General features: G+C 36.7%; 2 protein-coding genes across 2 annotated transcripts in view; one reads left to right on the forward strand and one right to left on the reverse strand.

The window, feature by feature from the left end:
- Positions 1-36: 36 nt before the first annotated feature.
- Positions 37-11416, reverse strand: dbh (dopamine beta-hydroxylase (dopamine beta-monooxygenase)). Its single transcript, XM_044144500.1, has 12 exons — positions 11036-11416; positions 8750-8896; positions 8344-8601; positions 8061-8237; positions 6103-6205; positions 5040-5206; positions 4786-4929; positions 3400-3438; positions 2944-3003; positions 2708-2835; positions 1837-1996; positions 37-541 (listed from the first exon to the last, which is right to left on the reverse strand). The coding sequence occupies exons 1-12, from the start codon at positions 11402-11404 to the stop codon at positions 449-451; spliced, it is 1845 nt and encodes a 614-aa protein (XP_044000435.1). The 5' UTR covers positions 11405-11416; the 3' UTR covers positions 37-448.
- fam163ba (family with sequence similarity 163 member B, genome duplicate a) overlaps positions 11340-14406 on the forward strand; it is a 27257-nt gene continuing 24190 nt past the window's right edge. Inside the window, exon 1 of the mRNA XM_044144502.1 lies at positions 11340-11426. The gene's annotated coding sequence lies outside the window, so the exon portion shown is untranslated. The remainder of the gene's footprint in view (positions 11427-14406) is intronic.

A 14406-nucleotide genomic window follows, 5' to 3' on the forward strand; every position in this document is an offset into this window, starting at 1 on the left:
ATCCAACATTTTACTGTAATATAGAATATTTATTTAACTGCATTACATTAAACTATATGGCAAATACCATTCTTTAGTGTAATTTAACAGAATCGTGAGAAATGGAACAAACCTTTTCTATTAATTTTTGGATAGCTTTTATGTTTTTTAATTTTTATATCGACAGACTTGTGATGAAAAATATCTCACTGTCATTTTCATTAGACGTAACACACGAATAACACTATTAGCTTAATTAGTATGCACTAATAAACACAGCTGGTGGGTGTTTGCACAGGTATATAATTCCAGTAAGCAGTGGATGCTATTTATCAGCTAATGTAGAGATAAAACTAAATTCAAACTAAGCCACATTTAATAATCCTCTTTAATTTCCTGTTGGTCCGCTGACCGCTCCCTGTCCTCAAACTACTCCAGATGTTTCAGCTCAGACTGGAGCGGAGCCGGCTCAGCTGTACGACTCTGCACCTCCTTCACAGGGGTAGCGATGTTTTGGTAGGATGGAGGTCACTTCTGGTAGGGGCTGTTTTTCCCATTCACCCTGGAAGAAAAATGAATGTTACAAGTAAGTGTTTTATTTAAAGGCACTTTCTTCTGTTTCTCTTCAACAAATGTCCAGATACTCCATACGTCGCCTTTGGTCTTTGTTAGGTTTCTTTATATAATACACACAACTTTGCAGTCTTGATCACATTTTAGCACAAACATTTATAGTAAACATAGTTTGCTAAGTACAATAAATGTGTAAATGTCTTCAAAAGAAGACTTGGTGGGTGAAAACTGACAAGGAAAGGCACAAAATTAAATGGTCACAGAACAGTGCAATTCAGAAAATAGAATTTAGGCAAACCCAATTAACATAAAACTATTGTTATATCACTGTTTGTAAAACTTAATTTTCTTTTTCAGGTTATATAAATCAAGCACTTATTCATTAATACGTTTTGAGACATTTTACTCTAGTCACTTTTAGTTTGACAACGGTTATTTTTGTCCAAATTTAAAGTTTGCTTGATAATGTGAAACATCTTAAGTGAAAAATCTGTAAGGATTCAAGCCAACATGCTGAACCAGCACATTGTTGTGTGCAAAGCTTTGAGTCTGCTCTGAGGCTGAGCCATTCAGCCTCTGGTTGTTTGTTGGAATAATTCTAGCCTGTACTTGCTGCATCAACTTACAAAGTTTTGTAAGCATGAACAAGCATATTATAAAAGAAATCACTGAGGAACAATGAGAATGACCGCAGTATAAATACAGACTTATTTAGATTTTTTTTCTTATACATTTTTATCTTGAGCTGTTTTGCCTTCCTTTAGTTCATAGATATGTCAGTGTGAAAAAAAGACCACATGCTGGGCTTGACATTAAAGGTCTTTTAAAGTGATAAGGTCCTGCTTCAGTAGATTTTCCATGAGGCATGGTGTTTTAATTATTATATTTTACCTGACATATTCCTTTCTGTAACATTTCTCTTCTAACCATATATTTTGATAAAGCTCTCTTAGCTACATCCCACTAAGCTGTAGAGTGACATTAAAAAAAATATTTAAAGAAATTGGTTTTAAATTTGACTCCGGTTTTTAAAAGCCAGAATTCCTAACTCTAAGAAAGAACATTTCTGTCCAGTAATCTTGATTAAGGTCATCATAACATGTGGAATCAATTTACTCACTCTCATCCCAACATCTTGGATGTTTGTGTGGGTTTATTTTACTAAAAGAGTCTGAGTCTCACTCTTCTGCAGAAATGATATCCACATTGATTTGGTTAAATTGGTAGCTTGCCAGAACATTGTAGCTTGTAAATATGTGTGTATTTGATGAATGAGGGACTCACAGGAAAGAGGCGTGCAGTGGACTGATTGCAGTGCATGGAGATGGGAGCTGTGTTATAAAGAGAGTCCAGCACTTCTCCGGCAAAATCATCCCAGTGTAGCTGAGCATACTGATCTGTCACACCAGAATCGCCACACACACACTGGTCATTTCCATGGAACCTTGATGGGAAGAGTGGGAGAGATGGAAAAAAGTCCACAAAAGGAGACTAGGTAATTTAAAACACTTATGTTTGCTTAGAGGATAACGGTGTATTGGGTTTGAAGGGGAAAAATAAAATCCCCATTTGTTTCTTTAATTCTTCACAGATCTCAGGAACATTTTGTACTATTGTGGTTTAATTTTCCTCCCACTTAGGCTGGGTTGAATGAAAATACCTCAGATTTGCCAGATTAGCTCCCAAACCAACAAAGTCCATGTTTTATCCAATTTTAACAAGAACTACTGCAGAATTTTACATTTAATATTTTTTTCCCCTTGTTTTTGATTGTCTATTTTGGTTCTTGTGTGTGTGATGCATTTTAGATTTTAGATTTTTTTATTTTTTTATTTTTTTTTCAGATTCCAACAATGGAAAAATACAGCTCCTGACCTTATAAAGGTATAAAATTCCAAAAATATTATTAATATTTAATATGTACGTAGAAGGAGAAAATAGTTGTAAAATATTGACTTAAAGTGGAAAAATATTTTACTGTAGATTTTAGAAAGCTAAAATTGTTTTGACCCTGGGTCTCCTCGTTTTCATTGTCACTGCTAATCATGGACCCATCTCAGTGCTTTTAATGTGAATAATTAAGCACACCTTGAAATGTATTGTCAAAATTATTGTAGTATTTTTATGTTTCTCATTAAAAACAGCAGAGCAGTACCTGTTAATGAAGCTAAAATATTTCTGCAGGTACCCTGGGTCAACGTGGCTCTTGCAGAGCTCCAGTTGAGTCCGAGGGTAGTAATGAATATAATTGACGCACATTTCCTCCATGATGCCAAAACCTCCCTGTGGAGACAAGAGCAGAACAAAATAATGATTGTGAGGGGCATCAGAAGGGGATCTCAGAGTTACAATGTTTAAACAAGCTTTTCTTTAAAGACTGAAACTTCGTACCACTGTAGGCTTGCTCCTGTCCTCTGTGTTGTAAGTACACTTCGTTATAAGGACGTCGCCCTGCAGGATAGAACAATAATTGCACAAGAAATATCAGCAGCCAGTTTGGCGTCAAAAAGAAATGTGTTTTTTGGATCAGAGATACTGTTTGGTTAGTCTTCTGTGAATTTCCAATCACACCTCAGATTTTACAGCCTCCTTCTATTTACATTCAATTTAAATGCTTCACACAGTGGTAAGAATATAATGCACTGCTGTGCAAGCAGAGGGGAAGAAAATATAAATAAACTTGAACCAGATGAGTTGTAAATTGCTATTCTTAAGAATGAAATAAAAAAAAAGACAGTAGTTGTATGCACTACCAATAAATAGGTACATAGATGATATATTGTTTTTCACAAATGAAATATATACATACATTCTTTTATTCAAAAATCCACAAAGTGTTATACTTACTGGTAAAATATTTATCATTTTCTTCAGAACTCGTATTGTCTACATGTAAGAAGAGAGCAAATTCAGCTGATCAAAAGGATTCATGAGTCAAATATCAATTGTGCTTCACATTAAAAATCAGTTTAAATATGATTAACAATTAAAACAGTATGTTTTTATTGTTCTTCAGAGTTAATTCATTTCAGTATAGTATTTTTGCATCATTCTGTACAAATACCTTAATTACAGAGAAGAGAAACAGCAGCAGTTTTTCTCCCCAGGACTTTTTATATTGACAAATTTTATAAAATGTGTTAGCTTGGCGGAGAACGTTGTAACAGTATTTTGTGCCTGATGAGGCCTTAAACCATGACATGAGTTATATTGTTATTACCGCTGGAAGTTGGAGGCTGTTGTGACTGTAGCGCCCCCTTTTGGTGGATGAAGAAATGACAAACAAGCCACATCAAACCCACCAAAAAAAGTCAAAATGTGGAAATGCTAGCTAACATTCTAGTAGGACAGAAATAAAAAATAGTGCCACCTGTGTCTTATTGGTATTTATGTTTATAAATAAGATTTCATTAGTTTTGTCATTAGCTGCCAAACTTCCTGGGACAGGAAACTACCTCAAGCTGCTGGTTGATAAATTAATGGTTTTGTTCAAGAAAAGGAACAAAATCTTTTCTTGAGGTGATAAAGAATTCCTGATAAATTCTTTATCAGGAATTTCAAAATAGCAGCTGTCTCCTCTAAAGCAGATTTTTGCACACAATCACATTAGCACTCTAGCACAGCCAGCTGCTGCAGGAAGTTAGCACAGTAGCAGTTTGTAACTTCCATAAATATTTGCTTAAAATGCTTTTCAATGCTGCTATAGTAAAATATATATTGTATTAATTTTATTTCTTAAACTATTTTATTTATATTGTAATTTTTTACTAAAGTCATTATGACAAGAGTTTAATAGAAAATGAGTAATAGACTGCATTCTGTTTTGTTTCAGTTTTCTGGAAGATGAAGTGGTTAAATGACAACATGATGAAGAAATCTTTAAGCTTTACTTATTTGTTAGAATAATAATGTAGAAAAGCTGTGATGTGGCACCTCGTTTGCCCACATAACACTTTCTGTTTGGAATGTGGACACTTCTTTCTTCTTCTGATAAACTTTTTACTGTTCATTTGTAAATTATGGATTATCATATTTATAAAACAAGATGAAAGGTTTTCACATAGGGAAAAGAGCTTGATTTTCCTCTCGAAATTTTTAAGCAATATTTCTGAAATCATTTAAAGTATGGTTTTTTTTTATTATTAATTTTCCAATCTTTTTGCATTAGAAAAAAACAATTGCAAAGGTGTATCATTACAGCATTGACATGGATAGAGATGTCCTTTCTTTCACCTGGTAGTCTGTACTGAAGTGTTGGTCTTCCTGTACCATTTCCAGCTCTTTCCCTCCCCTCACCAAAACTGTTCTGACCCCACGGCCAGCCAGGTGGGTGTGCAGCTGGGAGGCAAATACATAGATACCTCCTGGAGGCAAAGCCTAGAGAGACAACCGGCAGACAAATAAAGAGTTTTTAGATTACCAACAAATCTCAAAGCTGAGTTTCTCAGCTTTTGAACCACTAAGTGATGAAGCTTTTATGTACATACAGTCCGGGTGCACTTAGATGTGCAGTACCCAGTGAGATAGAAGGTATGCTGCTTTGGAGGGATCGCCATGATAGGAGTGTAAACGAGGCCCAGCTCCATGATCCCTGCATCGTACTGCCTCAGGTTGGGAGTGTAATGCAGTCGTATTCCCGATGAGTCATGCCTGCCTGCATTAAAAATACAGACTCATTAATGTTTGATGTACGGTAACTGTGATACTTGAAAAATATTCCACAGGTAGGGTATTTGTGCACCTTCCCAGTCTTTGAAAGATGTAAAAATGAATATGTTTTTTTTTTTGTTTGTTTGCTGTAGCAATCTTCTGCTATTTCAGTTGTCAGTGGTCATTGACTGAAAGTGTCAAATAGACACTTTATCTGGTCTTGTCCTGAGATGTATTTGGAACCACTTATGGTTTGGGAAAGACAAGGAAATGCTAATTGTTTTTCTTTTTAACAAAAACAAGAAAAGTAAAAAAAGTTAACATTTTTAACTTACTGCGAATTTTGCAAGTCATGAATTTTAATTGAGATGCACTGGAATTGCCTGTTCCACTTGATCAGCCCTGTCAAGGTGGTCAGAAAGTCGTTTTGTGATGGAAGAAGATTGGAAGTTAACTATTTTCAGTATCAGAGTAAGGTGTTTTGAATTAATGAAAGCACAGAGAAGCTGCGTACACATCTCATATGTCTTCTCATGCTATGATTCTTAATGATAAATCAGGGCCTAACAGAAAACAGATTGTCATTGGCACACTTACCACCTGTAATATTAAATCTAACCTCCTCTGGTTAAAACCTATATATTTCCCATAAAAGCAGAAACATGTTTCAAATTATTCATATCAAGGAAGGAACATGACAATATTAATGTGAAATACGCAGATATTTCACATCTAGATACATATTTGCAAACATCAAATCAGCTAATCTAATTAGAAGAGGCTAAAGTTCAGTGTAACAGACAAAGCAAAGCTCCGTCTGCTTTTATTTTTCTTTAAAGAATATGTCTGCCATTGGCAGTACATCCTTCAGTTAAGTATTGATGTGTGTGCTGTGTGTACCAGATATAAGGAGAGGGTTGTGGTAATGGACTTCCAGACGAAGAAACCTTGAGGAACCAGGTCCACCTATGGCCAGCCCTGCATCAGGGGGATAGTAAAAAGCCTGCAAGCACACACATCCATGCACACATGAAATATAAGATTCATGAGAAAAACCACAGCAGGAGTTTGCGTAGTGCAGAGCCTAATTGGACGACTTACAATTTAGAGTTCATTTAATAATGTTGTTACAACTAGACTCATGTTTTATAGTAATCAAGATTTTCCCTTGAAATTAAAATACTATTTAAATGTTTTATATGAATAAATTAGTCTTTAGTATCTGAAAGGTAATAGAAATATTAGAATTTGTTTATTTGCAAAGAAAAGTTGCACATCAGATAATTTTACTTTTGTTTTTGAACCTATCAAACAATTAGAAATTCTATGCTGGCATGTACAGTGTGTTTTTCTAAAAAGCATTTTAAACTTGCTCCTCCACTATTTCAAAAGGACAGTTTTCCATAATTTATTTCTCCCTCTTCTTTCAGCTGCTTTACAAGACTTCAATACCCTCTTCTTTCAGTGCACTGCCTAGGAGAATAAAACAACACTATAAGAAGGTGATGAAAGAGGCCTGAATATTTCCAACCTAATCTTGTCTTCGCAGCTCACAGAAGGCATCCTGCTTGTTTTTGTTTAGCTGGCAGATAATCCAATCGGAGAGGGGCCAGGCTTGCTTCTGATACAGTGGGAAGCGGTACAGAGAAATATGGTGACAGCCTCGCTGTTCCCTGTCCTCTTTGCTTTATGTGGAGAGCAGGCTGCTTTACTTACTCAGCCGCCGCTTTGTTACCTTATGGCCTTGTACTCTACTTCTGTGGAGTCGAAAGTTTGTCATTCGGACAAAATCTGCGGTTAATCCATATTTTTCCATACTGAAGACTATTGATTTTAAGGCCAATATTTAATCTGAGCAACATGTTTCCTCTGACAGGAAGTCATATTAATATTCTGGAGTTTCAATATTATAGATAATCTGTGGAGAAAGCTAAAAATTAGGATGATGCCAAGGAAGCCTTTAAACCTGAAAGACTCTGAGCTCATCACCAAAACGAAATAATTAAAATTCATCGAGATGGTTGTAAATAAACATTTTGATTGTTAATTCAAGTTGTACAAGACAAAGGACATCTAACTCACGAATTATCTCCATATTTTTCACCACAGCCATTGTAATTACTGACTAATCCCACAATAGATATCAAAAAAACATCCGAGATAAAAACTATTTGGGCACAGAAAAAATAATGACATTATTCTTTACAGCTAATTGTTCTAATGTAACATGCGGTTCTACAAGTTATAGTCTGCTATTTCTGCAATGAAGAGGTTGCCAGTGGCACAAAAAAAAAACAGTTTTAAAACTAGCTGTAAAAACTTACATGTAATTTTAAGGAGCTATTATGATTTATTCTTTTTGTGTCGCCTCTAAAATGTCTGACTAGATGCGTTCATGAAAGGTTTTCATTTGCTGTTTTTGGGAGTGTATTTTTCTCTCTTCATGTCTGCAAGTTTATAAATATTTGTGTGCTTCCCACATACAGACTGTCTCTTAATAGACGTGATGTGTGTGGGAACATCTTTACAGAATTTTAAAGCCTGCAGCTCCAGGCTTTAATATTGCTAGTGTGGGAGCTTTTGTTTGTCTCTTAAAATAGGTTCAAGGACCAAGTTCATCCCAATGCTCTTTTTCAATTAGATGGTCTGTATTTACATTAAACCGGGGAACTATTTACTCTGCTCTATATTTTGGTGTTTGCATATTTAAATAATTTTTTAGAAACTGATGACATTTAACCTAATTGTCACATTTGAGTATGACAATTGACATTTGAGTATGGACTCTTAGATTATTTGTCATGGATGTTATTGTGAAAAGGTCCCATTCATGTTATGGAAATGACTTCCCATCATACCTCAGCCCCCATTGCCCACGCTGCCAGCACATGGCGGCAGAAGTTGAGCTTTTTGGGTTTCATCTTGTCGTCACAGGAGCCGCTGTACTGTGGTACCTCTCGCAGATCTGGTGCACACTCAAACACTTCAATATGGTGCACGATGGCTTCGTTACCTGGAGTTATGACAGATTCATACTAGAGGAAATAGTAAAAAAGCAAGCAGGGTTTTTTATATTAATTCATGCGAGTATTGATAAAAAGACGAAATGCGAAGTCTTTATTATTTTAAATATCCTTATACCATGACAATGTGGTTCTTGGGCAAATCATCAGGCAACTTCTGGATGAAGCACCAATAGGTAGTTTCTTGGTTTGGTATGATGACATTTGGAGCAAGAACATCCATCGTCTTCACATCTGGAGGCAGAGTGGGTGATGGCATGTCAGGGCGAAGCATCAACACTCTTTGAACCCCCATGTGGATTCTGGACAGGTTCAGATCTCCAAGAGAGGCAAGTGGTTGATCCAACAAGCCATAGATGATGTGCACGGTTCCTTCCTGATGAGTCAGAGGAGATCGGTTTTAAACAACTACAAAGTTAACTACGGGAGGCTGATGCACACAGACACACACACGCACACGCACACACACGCACACACACACACAGGAAGTAAAAGAAAAACTCAATAATAATGTCTTTTCTTACCTCTATGATGTAATCTCTGGGATCACAGGTACTAAATGGTCTTTTGAAGAGCAAGTAAAATTCATCAGCTTTCTGTTTAGCTTCAATCAGCTCGTAGTCTTGATGGCTATCCAGTGATACATGGCCTTTGCTATCACTCCATGCGTCCTGTAGGAGATAATGACGTGAACAGGACCACCTGAAGACCTCAATCTTTAATTACAGTACTTTGAAACAGCATCACTTAAAGGAAGGAAAAGGAAATATATAATACATTTTCAATGTATTTTGGATTTATATTCATCCTCCTATACTTTGCCACACCTACAGTAAATTAAATCAGTGCAACAAACTGTCTGTAGAAATCAACCAATTAGTAAATGAAGTCCAACTGTGTGTATTTTAATCAGAGTAAAAACAGCTGTCCTGTGAAGACCTGAGATGTCTGCTAGAGAACATCTGAGAACAAAGAGAATCTGTCATGGCAATTATTTTTCATAATTTTCATAAATCTAATCTCTGTAGAAAGAAGAAAGCCATTGCAGAAATAAATCCCTAAAAAGTCCTGTGCTCAATTTGCTATAAAAATGTTAAAGACAGTACTCTGGTAAGATATTACCAAAACTGAACTTTTTGGGTTACATACAAAACTCCAGTAGTTCAAATCTAACACCACAGTACATCCTGCCATTGGTGAAACATGGCAGTGGCAGCATCATGCTGCTTAATGCTGTTCTTCAACAGGAAGAGGGAAACTGGCCAGAGTTATTGGGAAGATGTGTGAAGCTAAATACAGGGTAACACTGGAAGAAAATCTTAATTTTTTCATAAAACAGCATTCAAAACCAGGCATAGGTTTTCCGTAACCTCTTTAGTTAAGCACTACCTCACATTGGCCAGTTCAAATATCAATAAAATATGCTGAAGATTGCAGCTGTAATATGAAAAAATGCAAAAGAAATGAAAAGGGTTGGAATACTTTCTTAAACCACTGTAAGTCATCTGCCATCACAAATGAACTGATGAACAGATGAGCTAGTTGGTTGGTAAGGTACCCTATAAAGCAGTTTGAAAAAAAAAAGAAGCATTTTGAAGTGAAAATAAATTATTATAATCACTCTGACAATTAAGACAGCTTTGTGTTCCTGTTTGACAGTAAATTTCAAGAAAGGGCAAAAGTAAGTAATAGTAGATTATTAAGACAGATACTAGTTCTGTAATCCCAATACATAAAAAATAAATTCAAAATTGGTTACCGGGTAATAATTGTGACAAATGGCAGCAGCTGTAGTCAGTTGTTTGATGGAGAATTATGATATAATTCATAAAAAGAACTAGTTAGAAAAAGAGTGGCATTTGGTGTTGTGAAACCTTTCCCTACCTGGCAAACAAGATGTTCTTCTTCTCTGCCAGAAGGCTTTGTAGCCTCGTCTGAGTTTCTCACATTCCTACCTGTCCAAAATAACACCTAAGATCTCTCATTTTCATCTCCTCACTGTTACTCTTATGTAACTGTCCCACACAAACTCCATGGATTTTGAAGACATCGGTTTAGAAAGAGTGCATTTTGTACAAATCTAATAAAGCATGTGGGCCATAGAACACCTTGTCCAGTGTGAATTAGAAGTTTGCAGAGAAAATCAGATATATTGGGTGACTGGGCCCGATATACCTCCTTAAGATATAAACCTTAAAACATTACTCACTGTAGAATTCTAGTGATAGTATCATGTCATAAAATTATTTAAAAATGTCGCTGTTGCTGCTGTCTTTGTTCTTATATTTGACAAATCTAATTTTTCTTCTCATTAATCAGATGTCCATGCTAAGTTTTTTTTCTTTGCTTTGTTGATGTTTACGTAATCAGACGCTGATTAGGTAGTGAGAGACCTAATCAGAGACAAAATAATACCAACAAATTTCCTGTTGAAATTTCTTAAAAACTCTGTGAGACGTAATGGAGAAAAAGGCATTTTGCACATCTTAATTAACGTGTGATTTGGCTTTGATATGCAAATATCTCCTAATGATTCTCAGTAGAGCTGCAGCTATTAGTGCAGTTTGACTGATTTCCAATTAGGAAGGCTTGATAACATCTTTAGCGACTCTGTGATCATGCAGCAAAACTCTTCCCCAGGCTGATTGTGCAAAAATGCCTTTCCCACACCCCTACAACCATGGAGAGACAAGGAAATATAGGAAATCCCTTTTCCTTAAGATTCTTTATAAAATCCCTGCAAAAGCAAAAACAAGAAAACTTTAAGTAATTCAAAACATAGACCATAGACCAGCATCAATTTTGCTTACCCCAAAGTAGCTCCTTGTTCCATTGTCCCACAGCACCACCAGGTCTGCGTTGGTGAGTTCACCGCGGTCCGACATCCCCAGGACCACCCCGTGTCTGAGCTCTGCAACCCTCAGCTGTATGTAGACCTCCTGGGTGGCATAGCTGATGTTCCAGGCCAGCTGCAGGTTTCCAAGTGGGTCCAAAGGCATACGGAAAGGCATGGGGAGAGGTGGCAGAGAACTGGAAGGGCTCGGCTTTAGGCTGGACACGTCGATGGCGTTGGAGGGCGCCTGATACGAAGCCACAAGGATGACCATCAGGGCAGCCAGGCCAGTGAAATACATGATGGTGATGTCCTGAAGGCGGACGTCTTTGCTGAAGATCCTCATGCTGGTGGACAGATCCTTTCAGGTTTTTTCTTCAAGATCTTTTTCTTTTCCTTCCTTCTCTTGCCAAAGTTGAACTGAAGTTTAAGCAGAAAAACAAACTGCTAGGGAACTTTTTCTCCAGTCTTGCTGTAAAAAAGATGTGATTCTCCAGACTAATACACTCACATTGGTCTTGTTTGATTTCAGGCCTCATATGACATAACGGACGCTATTTCTTCCTGTGTTCTGTCCTCTCTGTCTGTAATGTTAGACAAAGTTTGACCTACTGTGTAACATCTGCACTTCTTCTTTTCTATTTATCTGGTGAGATCCTCTATTGGTGTCCTCTTTCCTCTGAACAACTGCTATGTCTCTTCCGACCTCATCCACCTCGTCCACCTCTTTGCTTTTTAAAAGACTCCTCCCTTGTGAGTTGCCTGTTTTTATCCAGCCTAATGGTATTACATTTGTTGAGGAAAATTGAATTGTGTTCTTTAAGCCCTGGGGGTCAGTCATGATTCTGCACGTCTGCCAGACCCTAATAGATCCAAATTCAGCAATAGCGATTATCAATGACCATCATATTGGATTAACTTAAGTTTATTGTTCTTTCTGTTCTGCTTTGGTAAGCAAATCACCAAAATAATTTTTTTCTACATGTAAATGTTTTCCATATATTCTTCCTACACTAAAGGCTGTCCCCCCATTGATTCAAATAACATTTCAGGAGCAGTGGGAGCTTCGGTGATGTGTAAACAAGGCATTAAGGTATTAGGTCCTCCTTAACCTATACCTTAGGCTACAGAAGACCTAATCTAACTGTCAATACAAGTTTTCAAAAGGAGAAGCGATGCGATCTAATAGGTTAGTAAAGTCACTGTGAAAAGTGTGTTTAGTGAAAAACGTTTACTACAGTAGAAAAACACATTACAGAAACTGCATGAATTAAAATAAGGATTTATTTATTTACTTGCTTGGCTATTGTTTTCATTGTTTGTTTTTCATGCGAGTTCTTCAGCAGAAAAATATTCATTTCTCACTTAAAATAGCATTTGCAAATTTTGCAAATTGTGACTTTACTTATTCACTACCTTTTCAACAGCTAAACATGTAAGGATTTATAAATATTAAACATATATTTTGATTTTTTTTTAAAGTAGCATGATTTTTTTTTAGAAACTGGAGCTGTAAATCTTTGTAGATCTGAAACATAACAGGAATTTGACTCTGTCATGTTTGACTTCTTAAAAGAAAATCATTGAGGTTTCCAAATTTTTGGTATTAATGTATTTATATTTTGTTGATATGCAAACAATGTTTTTCACCAACAAGATATCGCCACTAAATAATGAATGTTTTTGCTGTGTCCAACGTGTTCCAAGTTAAGATGCGTCAGTGAAAATCTTGAACTAAAACTCTAGAAAATTATCAATCAAATTTGTCAAATTTACAACAATCTCAAATTACATTTGGATTCAACAAAAAATTTAAACTTCAGACACCATTGGCTTGAGGAGAAATGTGATAATTTTAGTAAACAGAATCCTTTTTGTTCCCAAATGTGTTAAGTATGGACTCACCCTGTAGCAATAGCATAAGTGTTTACCTCAAAACCATTTTTTACCACAACAAACAAATCACAGCTTATTGCCACAAATCCCAAATTCAAACATTAAGTCAGAAATGTATTGGTTACTTGAATATTCATAGTCCAAAAAACAATAGCAAAACGTAGTGATGATTTTGAACATCTCCTTTTCATTGGAGAGGACTCAGTAGATCTCAAAATTCCTTCAACTGCATGTAAAGCTCCGGTACAACTCTGCTGCAGAGTGACTGCCAACTCTGAATGAAATGGGAAAAAAAACTCTTATAGGATGTCAGACTATTGAGTTTTTGCTTTTTATCCAGAATGGAATCATACAGGAAAAGCTTTGGATCAGAACAGAAAACCAGACAGGATAATAGAAATCCTGCCATTGTGGTGGTTAATGTAATAAAAACGTCAAGTCCCCTTGGGCGCAAACAGAGCTCTGTATGTTCTGAGAACAGCTCTCATATGAGGCTCAGTGACCTTCTCTTTGTCTCTACATGCTTGACAATAATGATTCCGTTCTTCTCCTTCATTCAGTCAGACTTCTGATGCTTCGCATGCTCTGCTTCTCTCCCATCACACGTTTCTCTGCTGGGGCGTCTTTATTTCACTGTCTGCCTTCTCTTCTTCTCTTACAGGCACACTTGTCTTTCCGGTGCCACTACTGATGCGTCAGCAAACAGAGCTGAGACGCTGTAAAGTCAGCTGTGAATTGAGGAGAAGAGGTGTGGGGGTAGGGACATCAGATGAAACGAGTTATTACTCTTAGGATTTTAATGATTCATCTGAGCCCTTCTTCTGTTTGAGTGGGCTTGTTGTTATAACTTCACTGAAGAATTGGATACATATAGTTGAATATGCTGTACATTTTCTCTAATCCACACAGGGTCTAGATTTTAAATTAAATCAACATGATGCTGTACGCTGGGGAGCAGGGCCACATCCCAACCACGGCTCTAATTATCCAATATTCTACTCACACCCAGTTCACCAATCAATCTCAGTTTATCATGTTCATTTGACCCCACCCTCTTTTTCTCCCTGCAGGGCATCATTTCATCAGTAGTCTCCTTCTAGTCCTCTTCTATCTCACTACGCTCAGCTATTTCCCTCTGCTTCCCTCCTTCATTCTTCACTTATATTCACGTTCCTTCTTTTTCTAAGCTCCATCTGGCCTTAAGTTGTCCACATGCTGATGCTCCTCCTCTCAGTCCCCCAACAGCCTCCAAATGATGATGTATCATCACGTCCTATGTGACTCATCTCCAACTCTATATTTTATCTTTAATATGTACATCCACCCCCTCTCGTATTTTGTTAAATGTATGCTTAGGAAGTTGAGCCTTGACCACATGCTTGTGCTCACTAGCCAACATCTTGCATAATTCTGGCAGAACATTTAAAACTCTAAACAGAGAAAGTGAAGTTT

The sequence above is a fragment of the Gambusia affinis genome, linkage group LG17, assembly GCF_019740435.1.
Source record: "Gambusia affinis linkage group LG17, SWU_Gaff_1.0, whole genome shotgun sequence".
NCBI lineage: Eukaryota > Metazoa > Chordata > Actinopteri > Cyprinodontiformes > Poeciliidae > Gambusia > Gambusia affinis.

Coding starts and splice junctions, on each gene's coding strand:
- dbh (XM_044144500.1), bottom strand. CDS start 11,404: ATGAGGATCTTCAGCAAAGACGTCCGCCTTCAGGACATCACCATCATG. Junction 5,207..6,102: donor CAACCCTCTCCTTATATCTG/GTACACACAGCA, acceptor TTTTTAATGCAG/GCAGGCATGACTCATCGGGA. Junction 4,930..5,039: donor CATCTAAGTGCACCCGGACT/GTATGTACATAA, acceptor TTGTCTCTCTAG/GCTTTGCCTCCAGGAGGTAT.